We start from the raw sequence: 18944 nt of genomic DNA on the forward strand, positions 1-18944 counted from the left end.
TTATTTTCCACCATAATTTGCAAATAAATTCTTTAAAAATCCTACAATGTGATTTTCTGGATTTTTTTTTCTCATTTTGTCTCTCATAGTTGAGGTATACCTATGATGAAAATTACAGGCCTCTCTCATCTTTTTAAGTGGGAGAACTTGCACAATTGGTGGCTGACTAAATACTTTTTTTCCCCACTGTATATATATATATATATATATAATTGTTAATTTAACTTTAAGATACTGTAGTTATTTTCTTAATTTGTCATGAGAGATGTTTGCATCATGACAACTTTATTAAAAAAATGGCCATAATGTTTGATGTTTTAAATAAACAGTAGCATAGTTTGTGATAATATTCAATTCAATTCAAGTTTATTTGTACAGCGCTTTTCACGATACAAATCGTTGCAAAGCAACTTTACAGCAAATTAAGTTTCTACAATATTTAGTGGTAGCTTATCAGTGGTGACTGTCAGTTAATGTACATATGGCAGAAATTTATGGAAAAATCAATTAAAGACGTTATCAAACAGACGATGAACACTGATTGCATCATATAATAATTGCTGTTAATAAACTTATAGCAAAATGTGGTAGTTCTGTATGTTGTTTCATGGTTGGCATCATCTGAGGCCCTCTGAGGGTTTGCATCATCTCTTCTCAGTTGTTCTGGTTCCAGACTGAAGCGTGTGTAAATGCAAAAACAGAGAAACAAATAGAGACATAATTAGCGTAGCTGCTGTTCCAGCCAAGCAAAATTGATTTCTTTAACCCAAACTAAATTCAGTCAGTCAGTCATATTTATTTATAGAGCACATTTAAAAACGACAGCTGTTGGCCAAAGTGCTGTACAAGATTAAGCATATAACAAAATACAAAAGTAAACATAGAACACAGCGACAGATAGTACACTGAAGTTATGCCACTGCTCTTATTTATGACCATAAGCAACAGTAAATAAGTTTTAAGAAGAGACTTAAAATCAGCATATGTTGGTGCAGTTCTTATATAGGGTGGTACCTTGTTTCATAACTGTGGAGCAGCCACTGAAAAGGCACGATCTCCTTTTGATTTCAAGTGTGACCTTGTGACCTTCAACTGAAGACTACTAGTTGATCGAAGTTCCCTGGAGGCGTTACAATGGAACAAAAGGAGATCAGAGATATATAATGGAGCCAGTCCATATTTATAAAGAATAATAATGTGCATTTGATCATTCTAATACTTGGTATTTCTTTGGTGCTGTTAAAACCACCACAACAAACCTGTAGCTCTTTTATGAAATAGTAGTAAATCGCATTTTAAATCGCAGTTTTGATCAGAAAAATCGCAATTAGATTTTTTCTCCAAATTGTGCAGCCCTATGTTTCAAAAACATCTATTTCAAAATAAATACTGTTCCTTCTATTCATCAAAGAATCCTGACAAACATGAATCACAGTTTTCACAAAAATATTAAGCAGGACAACATTGATAATAAGAAATGTTTCTTGAGCACCAAATTTAGTATATTAGATGATTTCTGAAGGATCATGAGACACTGAATACTGGACTGCTGAAAATTCAGCTGTGCATCACAGGAGTAAATTGCATTTGAAAATATATTCAAATAGAAAACAGTTATTTTAAGTTGTAATAATATTTCAGAATATTACTGTCATTACTGTATTATTTGATCAAATATAATATTTTGATCTTGGTGAGCATAAGAGGCTTGTTTCAGAAACTTGCAAAAAAAAAAAAACTTACTGCCCTCAAACTTTTGCATTGTAGTGTATAGACATTTGTAACTTTAATTTATAATGTGGGAGGGGCAATGAGGTACAACATTTATCTGAACTTTGCTTCTCAGCAAATTGGTTGGTTGAAGTTCACGTAATATTGTTTTTTGTTTAACTTTTTTCCTGAATTAGTTAAATGAAGTAGCAAATACCCCTGATCTAGACAAACCCATAATCTTACCTGTGACATGATCTTGGTCTCTCTTTAGTGAGCTAGTTTAGAGTTTGTGATTGATGGTTGGGTTTACTAAGGCCACTGAAAGCGTCATTCTGTGCCGCTGCACTCAGAAGTTTGAAACGGCAAACTTGTGGCTTTCCCGGTCAATACCCAAAGGAGATGCGCATCACTACTCCCATATATGAGGCATGGCTTGTCAGCTCCCATCAATCCCATCGACTTTTAACTTGTGGTCACTGCACAAATAACATCTGTATTCCACTAAATAAGAGAGACGTGCACTCCAGTATTCCAGTCCACTAGTTTCTGCTATCCTCGACAGCCGAGGACTTAAAGGGGTCATTAACTGAGAAATCCAAAAAGAAATTCCCTTGATCTTTTGACATAAGAGGTCACTGTACTACAAAAATTTAGTTTCAGAACTCAAAACTTTCTCGTTAGTCTAAAAACAGCTTATTATTTAAGTCAGTCTGCTAAAATGATAGGTTGTGGAATGTGCCACTTTATGACGTAATAGTGGCTAAACCCCGCCTCCACAGAATAAGATCAACACCTGCTTCTACGTCACTGCCTGTTTAGCCCCGCCCACTGATTTGTGCATATATTGTAAATAATGAGAGGCAAATGCAGGTCTATGTAGAAACCAAGCAATAAAGATGGCTCCAAAGACAACTAGACGCTGTGAGGTGCCAAGTTGTGGAAAAACACAGTCCTTTGCATAACCTACCTTCTGATCCCAACATTAGGAAAGACCAGATAAACATCCAGACCATGTCAGTAAGAACTTGGTCCTTTGTTCACTTTATTTTACCACGGATTCTTTTACAAACAAGGCACAATTCGACGCAGGATTTGCAGAAAGATTGAAAGACCTCAGAGAACAGTACAAAATAAAAAAAAAAATAAAAAAAGTTTAAGACCCCTTTAATGCTTTTTATTATTTTTTTTCTCCGAAGGTTTTTTTTTTTTTTTTCAAAAAAACACTGAGGAAATTCAGATGTTGTATGCAAGTGCCATAACTTTTGTAGGGGTTGATTCAGCCATTGAAAAGTTTGGGAGAGGCATGACATGTTTTTACTAGGAACCCATCATGAAGCCTTTTTAGTGAATAGATTAGGGCTGTCAAATTTAACGCAAATTCATTTTAACGGCACTAATTTTATTAACGCGCGATTAACGGAGCGCGCATTTTCTGTTTGACCCGACTTGACTTTGCAGACCCCTTAAGCGATTTTTTTTTCTTCCCAAAAAAAAAAAAACCCCCCCCCCGCCTAGCGACACATTTTTAAGGTTTGCCTAAACCTTAGCCCTATTTAATTTCTGAGACTCGCCGGTACAGCCGCTCGAGCACGAGGTCTCTCTTTCCCAGCGCGCACACCTCTATCTGCATCTGCTCTGTTCAGCAAGCGGCTGAGAGGAGCAATGTGCTTTCAGTTAACAGATATTATGATGCTTCTCTAATTTTACATGCAAGTATATAGCCGAAATCACAGCACAGCTATTGTCTTTATCTTATGTGTTTTTGATCTCATCAGACGACAGCTCGATTATAAATCAGGATTCTTGTTCAGATAAACTTCTTGGAAGGGAGAGCTGGTTATGTATTCCTAATGGGTTGCGTTTCGGTAACTATTTCATATTAACTCTGTTGTCTGACAACAGAAACAGTAAAATCTATCAAAGAAAACAGTTTTGTTGAGAATTTAGCTGCATCAAAATACAGTATGTGGGGCCGGGCACAGAGATTAATAATAAATGTACATTTTGCATGTTCAGAAGAAGTGAGCTGCCCTGTCCTGTGAAAATGTAAACAGGCTTGTGTAAGTAAATTGCTCAGTGCAGTAATGGGAACCTGATAATTGTATGTTATATTTTCATGTGTCTAATACACATGAACAAGTTTTTTGAAAAACATCTATGACCTTTGAAACATGTCTAGTGTTCATGCTCTATGTTGAGTATGGTTTCACTAATAATAAACATACATTTGCATAAAGCATCCATATTTGTCCATACCCATGTTGATTAGAATATTAAAAACTTGAAAAGTATTAATTTAAGGTACATTTAGAACGGATAATATTGTGCAATTTAAATTGCGATTAATCACAAGTTAACTCATGACGATCATGCGATTAAATAATAATCAATTGACAGCCCTAGAATAGATATGTATAGTATACTAAAGAAATACATTACAAGTACAGAAGTACATTGTACAGGCACAGAAATAGTATTTAATATAGCTTTACTTTAGTGCTTTTTTTTTTTTTTTTTTGTAAAATTCACATTTTGCCAAAATGTAATATTATGCATTTCAAAATAAAGGACAGAAAAAATACAAAAAAATATATTCAATCAATTCAATATGGAACCTAAATAACTTATCATGAGTCTCTGACCACCGTAAAAATATAAGCATAAAAACATTTTTGCTTGCACATTTTTAAACACAAACATACTGTAATTGTAGAATATAGCTGACTGCCTTCCAAAAACTTACCTGCAATATTACAGCCAGCTAACTCAATTTGTAGGCAATCAAAGAGCTGACACAGAAAAGTTGTCAGTGAGGTGTGATACTTTGCAGGCTAATGGGCTTTACAAACTTTTAAATTACTTTTGTGCAGCAAAAGTTAGATTTTTCTTGTTAGACAAAGGAAAGCAATATCGCACACATTCAGGCTGTTATGACAGGCAAACAAAAGTTTTAATCAGCACATCTGCCAAGAAACCCAAAGTTGCGATCATCACCATAAATGTATTTCTTATTTCTACTGCTTCATCTGCTTGCTTCATCTTACATCAAAGTACCTTACCAAGCTGCTTAGCATTTTTTGAAGTTGTTAGTGACTAATGGTGCGTTCAAGTCATGTCGGATAGATCGTATTTACGAGTTGAACGCACATGAACACCACCACAAAGTCGTTATTACGAGTGGGAAACTCAAAATTTTCTTTAAGCCCCGAGTTTCCGAGTTGGGGGCATGTCAATGAGAAACATGGCGGAATCGATGGATGCAATGTCTGTAGTTGACGGTAAATTTTTGTTTAAATTTATAGTTTTGATGAAGTTTTTATGCGATGCAGATTAAAGTGGCTTCATAAATTACTTTTTAAAAAATATTAAAAACGCAAAACACACCTGATGCGAATTCTTTGCTCTTCATTTTCTATAAGCAGAGTTAACAGACCCTGTTGTGTTTTCTTGTAATTTATTAAAAGAAGGTAAACCGCCATCTTGTGCCGACTAAACTGACTTGAACGCACCTGAAGTCGTAATTACGACTTGTCAACTCGTAAGTACGAACGTCCCAGGAGGACTTGAACGCACCATTAGAACACACTAAAGTGGCTAAGACTTAGAGATGCATGGAACCTTTTGGTTTGTAGAGGATTCTTTGAATGAAAATCTTTCTTTTTACAATGATTTGTCATTCAAAGATGATTTTTGAGAGTACATCTATGGCAGGGGTGTTAAACTCAATTCCTGGAGGGCCAGAGCCCTTCAGAGTTTAGATTCAACCCTAATTAAACACACCTGATCCAACTAATCAAGTCCTTCGGGCTTATTTGAAAACTACATGGTATGTGTGTTGGAGCAGGGTTTGAACAAAACTCTGCAGGGCTCCGGCCCTCCAGGAATTGAGATTGACCCCCCTGATCTATGGTCACAGCTGGCTTTATCCTACTAGCTGTCTAAGGACCGAGACATACTAGGGACTAGAATATCAGATTGAGGTGGGATTATTTGACTTGGCCCAGTAAACTACAGCATGGCAACATGTTAACAGCCACTCTGAACACCTTAGCAACTACATAGAAACACCCTGGCAAACACTCATACAGTTTTACATACCATAATTTGTTTTTGAAAGAAGTTTCTTATGTGCAAAAATGTATAAATAAATATGTAAAATAATGTTTGTTATAGTATGCTGTTTTTTTTTTGTTTTTTTTTACAATTCTTTAATGAATAGAAAGCTTTTTTTTTTTTTTTTACTGTCACTTTTGATCAGTTTGATGCACTTTTGCAGAATAAAAGCAAACGTTTTGATTTCTTTAAAAAATAAGTATATACAATTTGAATGACTCCAAACTCTTGAACAGTAGGATATATTCCTATCCCTTGCAGATCTCTCTTTGGTTTCCCCTCTTTAATATCATTAACTGTCAATAAAGGGATTGGTGGCAGTTTGACACACGTAATGGGCTGTAAATGCGATGATGCTTTCTCTGAATTAAGAAAATGGACAGTTTATGACCATCTGTACTCGAATAACCTTTTTGAATATTCTTTTGATGTTTTCTCTATCTTCCACACATTTTTTTTAAGCGGTTTCTTTTCCCGCACCATTCTCAGTGCTCTCGCCGTCTAATTAAAGAGGTGGTTGCTAAGAGATGGCTAAGAGGATGCGATGTGGTGTTACTCAAAAGCTTTGTTCTCTCTTCTCTTCTGTCAAGGGCTGACCCATGTGAGGAGAGTGGAGTTCACACACACATACATACGCACACACAAACACACACATGGACGGCATGGCGTCTTTCTCCAGCACCTGTGGCTCTAAGGTGGACCGGGCGTCCCATCGGAGAGGAGAAAACAGACAGGGGTCACCCAGTGACAGTGACTGCAGTGCTGTGCTTGAGAAGACCAGAGAGTTCTTCCAGATTTGTGACATCGAGGGCAAAGGCTTCATTACACGACGGGACATGCAGGTAAGGATGTTGGGAAAAGGACGTCCATGTGATTTGTCATTAGACCTGGAGTTTTATTGGTAAAGATGAATGAAAACCCCACAAAATGTCTCAAGTCATCTGGTTTTCCTGGCATTGTTTCATCTACAAACCATGAGCTAATTGAGCTCATTTGTGTTTGCTCACCCTTATAAATTGTTTACTTACAACAGAAGACAAGCAGTAATCTGAATAAAGTAATTAACTTAATTAAAAAAGAATTAAATGCATAGTTTGTTAAATATCTAATTGGCAATTTATTGTGAAAAAGTAAAGTTAGTAGACTACAACATGCTTCTGTACTGAAGCTCTATTCTTTTTTTTCCCCAGAGTTCCTTCCCACTGTCATGAAAAACCTGAAAATATCTGGGTTTTTTAAAATTGCAACTTTCAGTAACAAATTATGAATAAAAAAATAATTTATGAAATTACTATAGTGAATAAATATTTTTCTAATTATTTTAAGCTCTAAATATTTGATCATTTAAAAGTTTCTCCTTGGGAGTGAATTTTATCACTATGTAATTCTTTTTTTTAAATTACATATTTAAATGAATAAACTATATATATATATATATATATACGATCCCTCTTATTTTGGTAAAATAATTAACATTTTGCTGGTTCTGCAAGGTCTATGTGAACTAACAGAACCGTATGTTATGTCTTTTTTTTTTTTTTCCTGCAAAATTTATTTTAAAAAAATTCAGTGTATAAATATTTATTTTTTATTGAATTTTTTTAATGACTTTTTTTTGTGGACTTGTAAAGTAGTCATGTAAATGCCTACATACATTACTACAGTAATAATTCAATAGCCTCATATACTTTGTATTAAAATACCATGATATGGCATCAGATACCATCATTGTACCATGGTACCACCACCAAATTTTATGTATTTATTTTCAGTTCCACCAATTGGTCATAGTGTGTGTGTGATCCATCAATCATCCATAAATGTGGTTGATTTATACGAAATATTTCAGTGCAGCCTCTTGTTGCGGAGTGTCACAATCGGAGGAGCTTGTGAGACCATCCTAAAATTGTGGTGGGCGTTTTGAAACCACCCCTTCAGTTGTATTATTGTGCAGATTCGATCACCTCTTAGATTTTCCATTCAGTGCACAGGTTTCCTTTGAAGTCTGGCTATCGGGCCTTTCTCTGAAGAGCCTTTTTCAAAAGCATCACACCTTTGATCCAGTGTCTGTAGAAAAAGCATTAATAAACATTGGTTCCTCATCTATACTTAAATGATGCCTTTTGTTATTTCAACCCATTTGGATTAAATATACCCTATAAATCCATACATATTTAAATCTTTCTGTTAAATGATTGTATATATGCTATTATGAAGACTGTGACAAAACATTTACGTCTTTGGCAAAGTAACTTGCATCATGGGTCCACCACATGTTGGTCTGGTAGAAAATGCTGACAACGCTATTGGGGTTTTAAAGAGCTGCATTTTCTAAACCTTCAGCTGTCAAAAAAGCCACTGGAGGAGTTTTATTACTGTTCGAAGCTGTCATTTTGGTTTACCCGAGGAACTGGATGATGGCTCGCAGTTTGTGCTCACTTTTTACGCAAATGTTTTCACATGTCCGTTAGCTTTTACAATGGACTTTTACAAGTACAGAAAAGCCAAAAGTCCATGCTAAAGTCACACATAGAATTATACAGTATGTAGTGTTTTATGGGACATCTGATCCCAGAGTATATCTGAGCAAACATGTGTCAGGTTCCCACACAGGGTGTGTTATTTGCTCTCTAAGAATAGTAACGTTCTTACTGTGTGTTAACTGGGTTGATCACTGAAATCTACAGCCTGGGTGATTTTTAAAGGTGTCAAACGTCAACCTAGCTTGAAACCTTACTCATGACACAACCTGGCAAAAGATGGGAGAATTTCTGGTTGAGTTTGGTTTTGTAGTGACATTCAGTTGCCTCATAAAAACGTTTTGTGAGTTTTGATTTACCTTGTGAGACCAATTAAATATATTTGTTTTATTTATGTACAGCATGTATGACTTGTGGACTAACTGTAAAGATAATTATATATTATATATATATATGTGTGTGTGTGTATTTATATATATGTATATGTGTGTGTGTGTGTGTGTGTGTTTGTTTGTTTGTCTGTAATATACATATACAGTATGTATGTGTGTATATATATATAAATAAAATTTGCTTATTTTCAGGTGATGCAATATGCTTTTCATAACATGTCTGTATAATTTGTCATGTGTTGTAGAGGTTAAATGGAGAGCTTCCTCAGAGTGCTGAGGAACTTGAGAACGTCTTTGATACTCTGGACACAGATGCCAACGGATATCTGACCTTTGAGGAGTTCTCCTCCGGCTTTAGTGCGTTTGCATTTGAATCTATACAGCATTTAGAAAAATAATTCAAAATGAAATTGATTATTGAAACATATGATTGATATTGTATGTTGTATTTTGTGTCGTCTGTATCATTTAAAAGTTTGCTAATGTATTTATGTCTCCCATTCAGGTGAATTTATGTTTGGTCCAGGTGTGGTGTCAGTAGATCCACATGCAGACGAGCAGCCGGTCTCAGGAAAGACTCCGGAAGTGCTCTATGAGAGCCAATGGGAGGAGAGACTCAGCAGGGGAGAGGATGATGAGGAGAAACACTTCTGCATGCTAATGGAGAACCTGGGGGCAAGCAACATCTTTGAAGAGTGAGAGTCATTTCAGTCAACCATGCTGTTTGAAACGGATAGTGTGATTGTAGTGCAGTTCCATGCAAGAATATTTCCACTAATGTATAAATCAGATAACTGAAATTGATTACAACCTAAAAATGAATATTAATTATGAATTTTTAGGTTATATATTTCAGTTACTATATGATTTATACATTACTTTTGTCTATTACATACACTAAGATGTTGTTTTAATGCTATAAAACACAATTCTAAAAAATATAATTTAGATTTCATTTAAATGCGACTTCACAGCAAAATGGAAAAGACATAAGAATTTAATCAGCTATATATACAATAGAAATTTCACCAAAACCAATCAATAGTAAGAGACAGCAGACTTTTTTCTTCTTCTCCTGAGAAAAATGTAGATTTTCTATCAAATGTCAAACTGTAAAAGCTTATTTAGTTGCTAGATTTTTTTTTTTAAATCAATAAGAAAAACATTATTACATTTTATTTATATATATATATATGCACACAGTATATAATTGTTTTTATTATTTATTGTTTTGTTATTATGATTAACTTACGATCTACTTTAAGTTTTCCAATAAAATAGCTTTGCTGCTGATATGGTATTAAATAAATTTATTAATTAATTAATTAAATAAAGAGACCGCACATTCCCAAAGGAAGACACGACACCTTTGATAAGACCAAGGGACTTTAATAAAGGTAGATTCTTGTCTTCTCATTGACCATATGGTGCGTTAAGCCCATTTTTGTAACACATGACCGGAGCCACTTTCAGTAAACTACCGCCACTCCTAAAAGGCAAACGGTGATGGTGGAAGGCATCAGTTATAAAAGTTCATCCTTCTGACTGACTGTAATCATTTGTGTACGGTTATTGCTTTTTCAAAGGGGAGCTGACAGTTTAGATTAGATTCTGATTGCATCTCTTATACAGTCAGCTTCATTTTGCTGTGTGATAAAAGCAGCATTGTTGCTGTTTTTTTTTCTTTTACTGTATTTCCACAAAATCATGATGTGTAATTTTAATTTCCTTTCAGGAGACCTATTGCTAGTATGAGCTTTTCTCTGCAACAGAAACGACTGTGAATGTCTTTACTGAGAGCCTTCATGATTCTGAATTAATGCATTAATATTTTTGTAAAAATTAGAGTTTAGAATTTAGCAGACTGTGGCCTTTGTACATTTATAGTTATTTTTAACAGTGGAGCACACTTTTGTGGAACGTTTTTTTTTTGTTTTTTTTTCTCCAAACAATAATTTGGTGAGATAAATGATGCAGTACGTGTGTTTTGATGTCTCAGACCAGGAGAGGTGCGGAGTCTTTGGGTGCAGCTTAGAAAAGACGAGCCTCACCTCCTGTCCAATTTTGAGGAGTTTCTTGCCAGGGTCACTTATCAGATCAAAGAGGCCAACCAGGACAAGAAAGAGATGGAGACGGCCCTTAAAAGGTCAGATGTCAATTAAGATGTTAAAATCAAAATGCTGAAAAATGTGTTTGTGCTACCTTTAAAATAAATGAGACTTGGTTTGATATTTTGTTATCTATTCAGTGGCGTTCATACATTTTTGAGTGTCAGCCCACTATATGAATCCCATTTTGGTTGACTTGACAGTCACATAGTATTGTATCGTGACTCGTAATAAGACTTAGTGGACAGATGTGATGCAAGGAATAGGTAAGTTGGCTTTTGCATGGATTTATCACAGTTGAGCCTGACTGTATAAGTGGTAACAGACTTGGATTCTGTGCTCCAAAAGTGGATTTTCTGAGCATGTGCAAAGGTTAGATTTTGGTGCCGAAAGGTAGGTTTGCAGCATTCTGTTGATAATTAAAGGATATATTACAAGCAAAAAAAAAAAAAATACAAAAATTCTAATGAAAACTGTAAATAATGTGTAATGCATGCTCACATTATTATGAGCATCACTCGATTTTCTAATGTATTGATCCCTTTAATTTATTAAATGCCACTTATTCTCTTTATGTATGTATTGAGGCTTGATGGTCATATCTACTGTGCCTTTGTCACCTGATTTGTATCTAACATTAATATTGTCTCCAAGCAAAAAAAAAAAAAAAAAAGCAATGGGAATAAGGTAACAAAAGATAAATCGCTTGTGGCAAAGAATAAATGCTTTTTGAATGACGTCTGTTCCATGGACCCAATGAATAGTGTTTCATTCTTTCATATGACTAAGTGACTTAAAAGCTTTTTAAATGATGTCTTTCATAGAAAAGCGGCGACACATGATGATGAAATCCAGAGGCTGTATGAAGAAATGGAGCAACAGATCAAGAATGAGAAAGACAGGATACTTTTAGAGGTGAAAATTATTACAGTCGAGTGTTAAACCTTGAGTTTTACCATGGACCTCAAATTGTGTACTTCAATGAAACCTAATGATGGACTATAAAAGGGGTGGGGGGGGGTCTCATAGACTTTCATTGAAAGTCATATGTAGAGACCAGAATATCATTGAAATTTAGGAAAGGGATCTTTTTTGTTGAGCCAAGAAAGAATCACCCAGAACACCCACTGTCATTATCAAAACGAACTATAATAACAAAAAATTATTCTGAAAGGTTCTTAGACTAGCAATCTCATATGGGATTTATCATTTATGATTTTACAGTAGAAACTCAAACTGTTGCTATGTACCATGGTAAATTGTATGGGTCATGTGATCTGTGTATTCTCCAGGATTCTGAGCGGTTCTTGTCTCGCAGTCAGGACTTGGAGCATCAGCTTTCCACTAAAGAGAAGGAGCTGGAAATTATTTCTAACAAACAGAAACGGGTGGGTCACAACAAGTTCCTTTGCTTGTCACTAAACCAGTTTAACTAGTAATAATTATGAAGACATTGCACACCTATTAACTATTTTTAAATATTTAATTTAAAGATGCTTGGATAAGAATTATACAGAGTGAGATCATTTCCTGTAAGGGTTTTAATCCTAGTGACAGATCAAGAAAAGGCTGTAACTTGAGCTCAAGAACAAACTAACATCTATATTTTCAGGACTTTGACTCAAATATGAGTCTTAATGCTCTGAAGTTTCTCTTGTATTACTCTGATTGTTTAACATAATCGCCAGATGTTGATCATTTGCTGGAAATTTGTGTTCAAGTTTCAGAAAACCACATCTGACAGTGCTGACGCACACAAAAATAGATGCTGATCTTTACACACAATAGACAAAGCCCAGCAAAGCCTTTCCGTGCTAATGAATGAACAGAAAGTAGCAACGTCTTAATGCCTCCTTTGCCTCTGTAATTACAAGCTTCATTTTCTTCTCTTCACATTTGTGATCAGCTAAAGCAAATTAGTTCCTTTATTGTGCTCTTTGCTGCAGTGCAACTTTGTGCAAAAGCAAGCAGAACTGCTTTTCTGCTGTGAGGAGCTGAAGTGTGGTGGTGTATGTTTGGTTATAGATGTGGTATTGTGTCCTATTTTGTCTATATTTAGCAGCATAGCATGAGTGTAAGAGCTTTCTTATCAATTCTTTCTCTCACAATGTCCCAGCCAAACATTCACAATAACACTTCCAAGGCCATCTTTCCAAGGATAGTGGTGTAAATATGCATGGCTGGCATGGAGGCCACACATTTGTGTAAAACCTGATGGTCATGTTATCCAGCGCGATTTGTTTCAAAGAGCTTATTGTTCTTCAGTTATTTTTATGATAGCTTATATGTTGATTGTTTCATTTGTATGTGTGTGTTTGTTTGATGTCGGTCAGCTGGAGCATCAGTGTCGAGAGCTGCACAGCGAGCAGCGGGAGACGGCCGTGGAGAATGTTAAACTAAAGCAGTATAATGAGGACTTGAGCCGTGAGCTGGAGCACACCACCCAGGAGCTGAGTCTGGCCCAGGAGCAACTCATGCTGCTGCAGGAACAGGCCTCACGCCTGCACGAGGAGAGAGAGATGTGAGGAAGATCTGACATTTAGTGCTATATGTACATGCATATATACTATATTTGCATGTTTTGGACATAGTGTATTAATTTATTTATATATATATATCAAATTAAATATATCATATAATTTTTTTTATTAAAACATTAATTTTACACTTCATTCAGAGCATTTCAGATTCACATTTCATACCAAAATCAGAAGAAAAATATATTTTGCACGAGGAGCAAGAGATGTGAAAATGACATTTAGTACTTTTATGATATTTCGAAATCTATTGGCTGAAATATATTTATGTACATCCTGCCTATGTATATGCCAATATATACGATGTAATATATGCACGTTTTGGACATAGTGTAGAATAAATGTATTCAATCTCAAAAAGTGAAAAACATATAATTAATTTAATGTATTGTAATAAATATACTATAATATAATATCCACCTTATTTTTCAACCCAGAGATAAGCTTTTTTTCCTGTGAATGTGCAAGAAACACTATTTTGCAATATCAAGCAGCAAAACAAGTTTTTTTTGTTCAGCTAAACATATCTGGAAGCAGATGACACCAGAAACTTGACGCATTAAATTTCTAAATGGCCACACCCGATCTTACGGGTATATAATATAATATAATATATAATGTAATGTAATGTAATGCAATACAATATAATATAATTTCATGTTTTTTTTATTTTTTATTAAAACATGAATTTTACACTGTTCGAAGCATATCAGGGCCACATTTCTCACACACACACACACATATATATATATATTTTGCATAAAGATAATCAAGTCTATCTTATATTATGTATTACTTTCATGATAATTTTTAGTCCTCATTACAAACAATTAATTTTATTATTTTTTTCGTCATTATTTATTTTTCATTATTTTTGTATTTTCTTCCTTATTCTCATTACTTTATTTAATACAATATTTTTGAAATCATCATTAGTAATATATGACAGTTTATTTTGCATTACATTTAATTAAATTTGATGTATTTTTATTTATTTATTTATTTTTTTTTGGAAAGCTGGTATTTCATAATGGCCATTCAGTTAAATAGTACATTGTGTCCCTTGTTTGATGTGTTGTTGTAATGTAATGTAATGCAATACAATATAATAAAATTTCATGTTTTTTTTTTTTTTTTATTAAAACATGAATTTTACACTGTTCGAAGCATATCAGGGCCACATTTCTCACACACACACACACACATATATATATATTTTGCATAAAGATAATCAAGTCTATCTTATATTATGTATTACTTTCATGATAATTTTTAGTCCTCATTACCAACAATTAATTTTATTATTTTTTTCGTCATTTTTTATTTTTCATTATTTTTGTATTTTCTTCCTTATTCTCATTACTTTATTTAATACAATATTTTTGAAATCATCATTAGTAATATATGACAGTTTATTTTGCATTACATTTAATTAAATTTGATGTATTTTTATTTATTTTTTTATTTTTTTTGGAAAGCTGGTATTTCATAATGGCCATTCAGTTAAATAGTACATTGTGTCCCTTGTTTGATGTGTTGTTAGTCCTGCTGCCAAACACATTATAATTAAAAGAGTTTGTGTTTTCTCCAGGGAGATTTATAGAATTACAGAAAGCCTGCAGAGAGAGAGGGCAAGTCTTCTCAAGCAGCTTGATTTGCTAAGGTAAGACATAACTACAGTAAAAAATAAAGGGGCATGTCTTTGTGTTATCCCAGATTTCACATGTGTTCTGTTTCTTTCCTCCTAGAGAAATAAACAAACACTTACGAGATGAAAGAGACATATGCTATCAAGTAGGTTCTTATGGACGTTGTATTAGACATTGTACTGAATACTGATCCTGCATTTTAACAATTTCAGTAAATTTCAAGTAATTGTTTTCTGTCTTTCAGAAACCAAATACTTCTGCTGCAAAACTCTCATGGAAACCGAGGTCTGAATCAATTACTATGAAGCACTCTGAGCGGAAGCAGTCATTTATAAGGTAAGGTTGTGTGAAAATGCCATCTGTGCACTCAGCGGTACTCAAGATGAAAAGATGCAATGAATCTGCAAAATCTAAAAGGTCTGACTCTCCTAAGATAAAAGAGCTAGTCATTTTATACGTGAGTTTAATCAAAGCAAATTTGTGAAGACATCAATAAGATGTTTTCTTGTTATTTATGGTTTTTGAGTAATCAAAAAAGGTAGTACTCCATATTTCTGATGTCATTTTGGTGTATAAATAAGCATACATGTGGCTGTTGTCTTCTCCAGCGATGAGGATGAAGAGGTTCTGCCGCAGTCTAAGCGGAAGAACATGATTGGTGAAAATGGGCACAGTATGGACCTGGAGGACATGTTAGATGGACGACCTCCTTCAAAACACCAGCTCCAGAGGATCATCTCCATCGAGGAGGACCATCTTCCTCAACTCCTTCAACAGGGTTATCAGGCCCAGCTCAGAGAATGGAGTGAAGATGAGGAGTTGGAGGAGGGCATGGACCTCCAGATGAACAATATTTACCCCACAACTAGCACTCCGACCTCTGTTTCACCTCCTCCAGGAGTCGCACCCACACCCACCTCACCCAGGGGACAGCCTGTGGGCAAAGAGACAGTCCAGTCGGTGAGAAAACAGCTCGATTTGGTCTGAACCTCAGACATTTGTTGAGGTTTCAAAATGAGAACACTCTCAAAATAATGGTTCTTGATTGGCATCACTGAGGAACCTCTAACATCCATGGAACATTTCCATTGCGCAAAAGGTTCTTTATAGTGGAATCAAGTTCTTTACATTATTAAAATGTTCTGCACACTAAGATCAAAAATCGTTCTTTTAAGAGCTTTTCACCGAAAGGCTTTTGGGGAAGCTAAAATTAATCATTTGGAACTTTAGTATAAAATATAAGCATTTGGAACACATGTATCCTGCTGACTAATGCTTCTTTCCCTCTTTCCTTAATCATGGTGTCTTTTTGTCTTTTTCCAGGAGGAAGGGGCCAGTTCAGGTCCAGATCGTCTGTTTAAGATTGTTCTGGTGGGGAATTCTAGTGTGGGAAAAACATCTCTTCTACGTCGCTTCTGTGACAACTTTTTCCACTCTGGTACATGTGCTACTGTAGGTAAGTAGCCTTCCTTTACATATGTGCTAGTGTCTAGGGGTATTTTGGCATTTGTTCACCCGAAAAGCGATGTCTTTGGGTGTGAGTCCACAGGTTGATCATAATTTGATGCTGTGTTGTTGGGTCTGTTATTTCTCCACATGCTGATGATAGTAACACTGTTAAACGATATTTAGTCTCACACAACGTTGAGGTTTTGCTGACTTCAGATTTTATTCTTTAACTCAGTCAAGATTATTTCACTACTATGATACTGAACATTACTATATTCATGCACCACAGTTTGTACATGGTACCTAAAAGTATACCCTGTAATACCACAGTACTTTTTGTCCCATTTTGTTAGCAAAGAATCTGGGCATACAATCGAAAATTTAAAGTAACATAATGTGTCCATTTGCATGGTTCCTATACTTAGCTGGTTTTAAACATTTATCACTAACTTGGTATTGACTAAAACCACAAATCAATTCTGTCTGGCCTTTTGTCAGGGCTTGTATGTGTGGAGCTTCTTCTGGGATGGAAACAAAAGCATGAAAACATTAAATGGCAGACACTTTTTTTCCTCCTTCAGACTGACTTTCATGTCTTGACGTGTGCAGGTATTGACTACAGTGTGAAGACTCTGACGGTGGACAACAGCCAGGTAGCCTTGCAAATGTGGGACACAGCAGGACAGGAAAGGTGAGTGATGTTTAATTAATGTTTCTATTAGATTTCTATTAACAATCTTAATGAATCAAAATCAGTATGCTATCAGAGAACTGAGTGTTGTTTTATTGCTTTGAGCGTTTTCTAACTGCAAAAGTAAGTGAATGTTAAAGATGGTTTCATTCTGGGCATTGCAGGTATCGCAGCATCACCAAGCAGTTTTTTCGCAAGGCTGATGGTGTGGTAGTGGTGTATGACATCACTAATGAGCAGACTTTCACAGCAGTGAGACAGTGGCTGGCCAGCGTGCAGGTGAGTGATTCATATCCACTTTCCATCGGAGTAAATTATAATATTTATACTTATGTACACATACACCTTTGTGAAATCGATAGAAATATTAATGAAATTAGTTTTTAAAATTAGATTTAAACAGGCCTCTTCTGCTTAAATTATAAATACTACCTGCTTCCAACTAGTAATAGTAAGTAGCAACTGGCTAATGCACACTTTTTTTTTTTTTCCTTTTCTATTTATTTTTATTAGTGGTACAAGTGTGATTTTCAACAGGCTTTTATGTAAATTTGCTAACATCTAGCTAAAATCAAAACTTTTTTTTAATACTTTTATTATTTGACACTTTTGATCAGTTTAATACATCCTTGCTGAATAAAAGTATAAATGTTTTTATACATTTATACATATTTATGTGTTAAATTGATCTAAAGTGTAAATACATTTATAATATACAAACAAAATATCTACTAATTATATTCATCAAGAGATCCTGAAAAAAAAATGTATCATGGTTTCCACAAAGCTATGAAACAGCACACAGGTTTTCAACATTGATTATAATGAGAAATGTTTCTTGAGCACCAAAAATCAGCATATCGCAATGATTTTTGAAGGTCCATGTTGCACTGATTTTAACTATATTTTATATATATATATGTGTATATATATATATATATATATATATATATGAAGAGTTCATTTGCAAAAACCGATAAATGCCACTTTTAAAAAAAGTGAGCTGATTGCCATGCATTATTCTCCACATATAGCGCGATCTGAACCCTAAACACGCTTTGTCAAAAAATCCGATTGTGTCCACTTTCAAGGCATCGCGAGTTCACGTTTTACTGCAGAAGCCGACAAGCGCCCTTGTTGTTTTTGAACAGAAACCGATAAGTCCATTTTAGTGAATCAGCGCGCTGTATTCAGGTCAGGTGACAAGACTACTTTCACTTTGAAAAGATGTACTAGCTGAGAGGACCCTTACGAAAAATAAGTTTATTCAAGTGTGCTATTAGTATACATCTTTTAAACTAAAAAGTAGGAAAGTATACTTTCAGTCTACTTTTTATGTACTTCTCAGAAATAATACTTAAAATGACATTTAAGTATACTTGACTTCTACTTAGAAAAAGTCTAAATATATTTGAGCTATACTTGTGCTTCGGGAATCCATGTTTTAATTATTATACGGTAGGGGGCGTGATTACACACCTTCTGTACAGAATTTCCAAAACACAAGCAAAGAAGAAACCGAAACAACAGATGCTTCCACATGTATTCTAACACGATCATCAAACATAAAACAGCATCAAAACTGTGTAACGTTATGGAATAAAATGTCGATCCATGAAGAGGTAATGACTGTCAAGCTTTTGGGTGCTGATCGACTCCATCTATGTTTTGATTATCATTCTGAATCAAATTCATAGTCTTTTTTTCAGATTTTTGTTCAAAATGTTGTTTTTTTATGAAACACCCACATTCAAGTGTTTATAAAAAAAAAGAATGCATGAAGCTAGAATAAAATGTTTTTGTTTACAAGCA

General features: G+C 34.7%; 1 protein-coding gene across 1 annotated transcript in view; it reads left to right on the top strand.

Moving 5' to 3' along the window:
- cracr2aa (calcium release activated channel regulator 2Aa) overlaps positions 1-18944 on the top strand; it is a 27272-nt gene that overhangs the window by 4945 nt on the left and 3383 nt on the right. The window contains exons 2-15 of the mRNA XM_016274636.1: positions 6417-6668; positions 8944-9055; positions 9204-9393; positions 10698-10844; positions 11631-11721; positions 12099-12194; positions 13140-13327; positions 14935-15006; positions 15092-15137; positions 15237-15328; positions 15601-15952; positions 16316-16448; positions 17051-17132; positions 17297-17411. Coding sequence (XP_016130122.1) covers positions 6480-6668; positions 8944-9055; positions 9204-9393; positions 10698-10844; positions 11631-11721; positions 12099-12194; positions 13140-13327; positions 14935-15006; positions 15092-15137; positions 15237-15328; positions 15601-15952; positions 16316-16448; positions 17051-17132; positions 17297-17411 — 1905 coding nt within the window. The 5' untranslated portion in view covers positions 6417-6479. The remainder of the gene's footprint in view (positions 1-6416; positions 6669-8943; positions 9056-9203; positions 9394-10697; positions 10845-11630; positions 11722-12098; positions 12195-13139; positions 13328-14934; positions 15007-15091; positions 15138-15236; positions 15329-15600; positions 15953-16315; positions 16449-17050; positions 17133-17296; positions 17412-18944) is intronic.

The sequence above is a fragment of the Sinocyclocheilus grahami genome, unplaced genomic scaffold (genome assembly GCF_001515645.1).
Source record: "Sinocyclocheilus grahami isolate Dianchi unplaced genomic scaffold, SAMN03320097.WGS_v1.1 scaffold88.1, whole genome shotgun sequence".
In the NCBI taxonomy this organism is placed as follows: domain Eukaryota; kingdom Metazoa; phylum Chordata; class Actinopteri; order Cypriniformes; family Cyprinidae; genus Sinocyclocheilus; species Sinocyclocheilus grahami.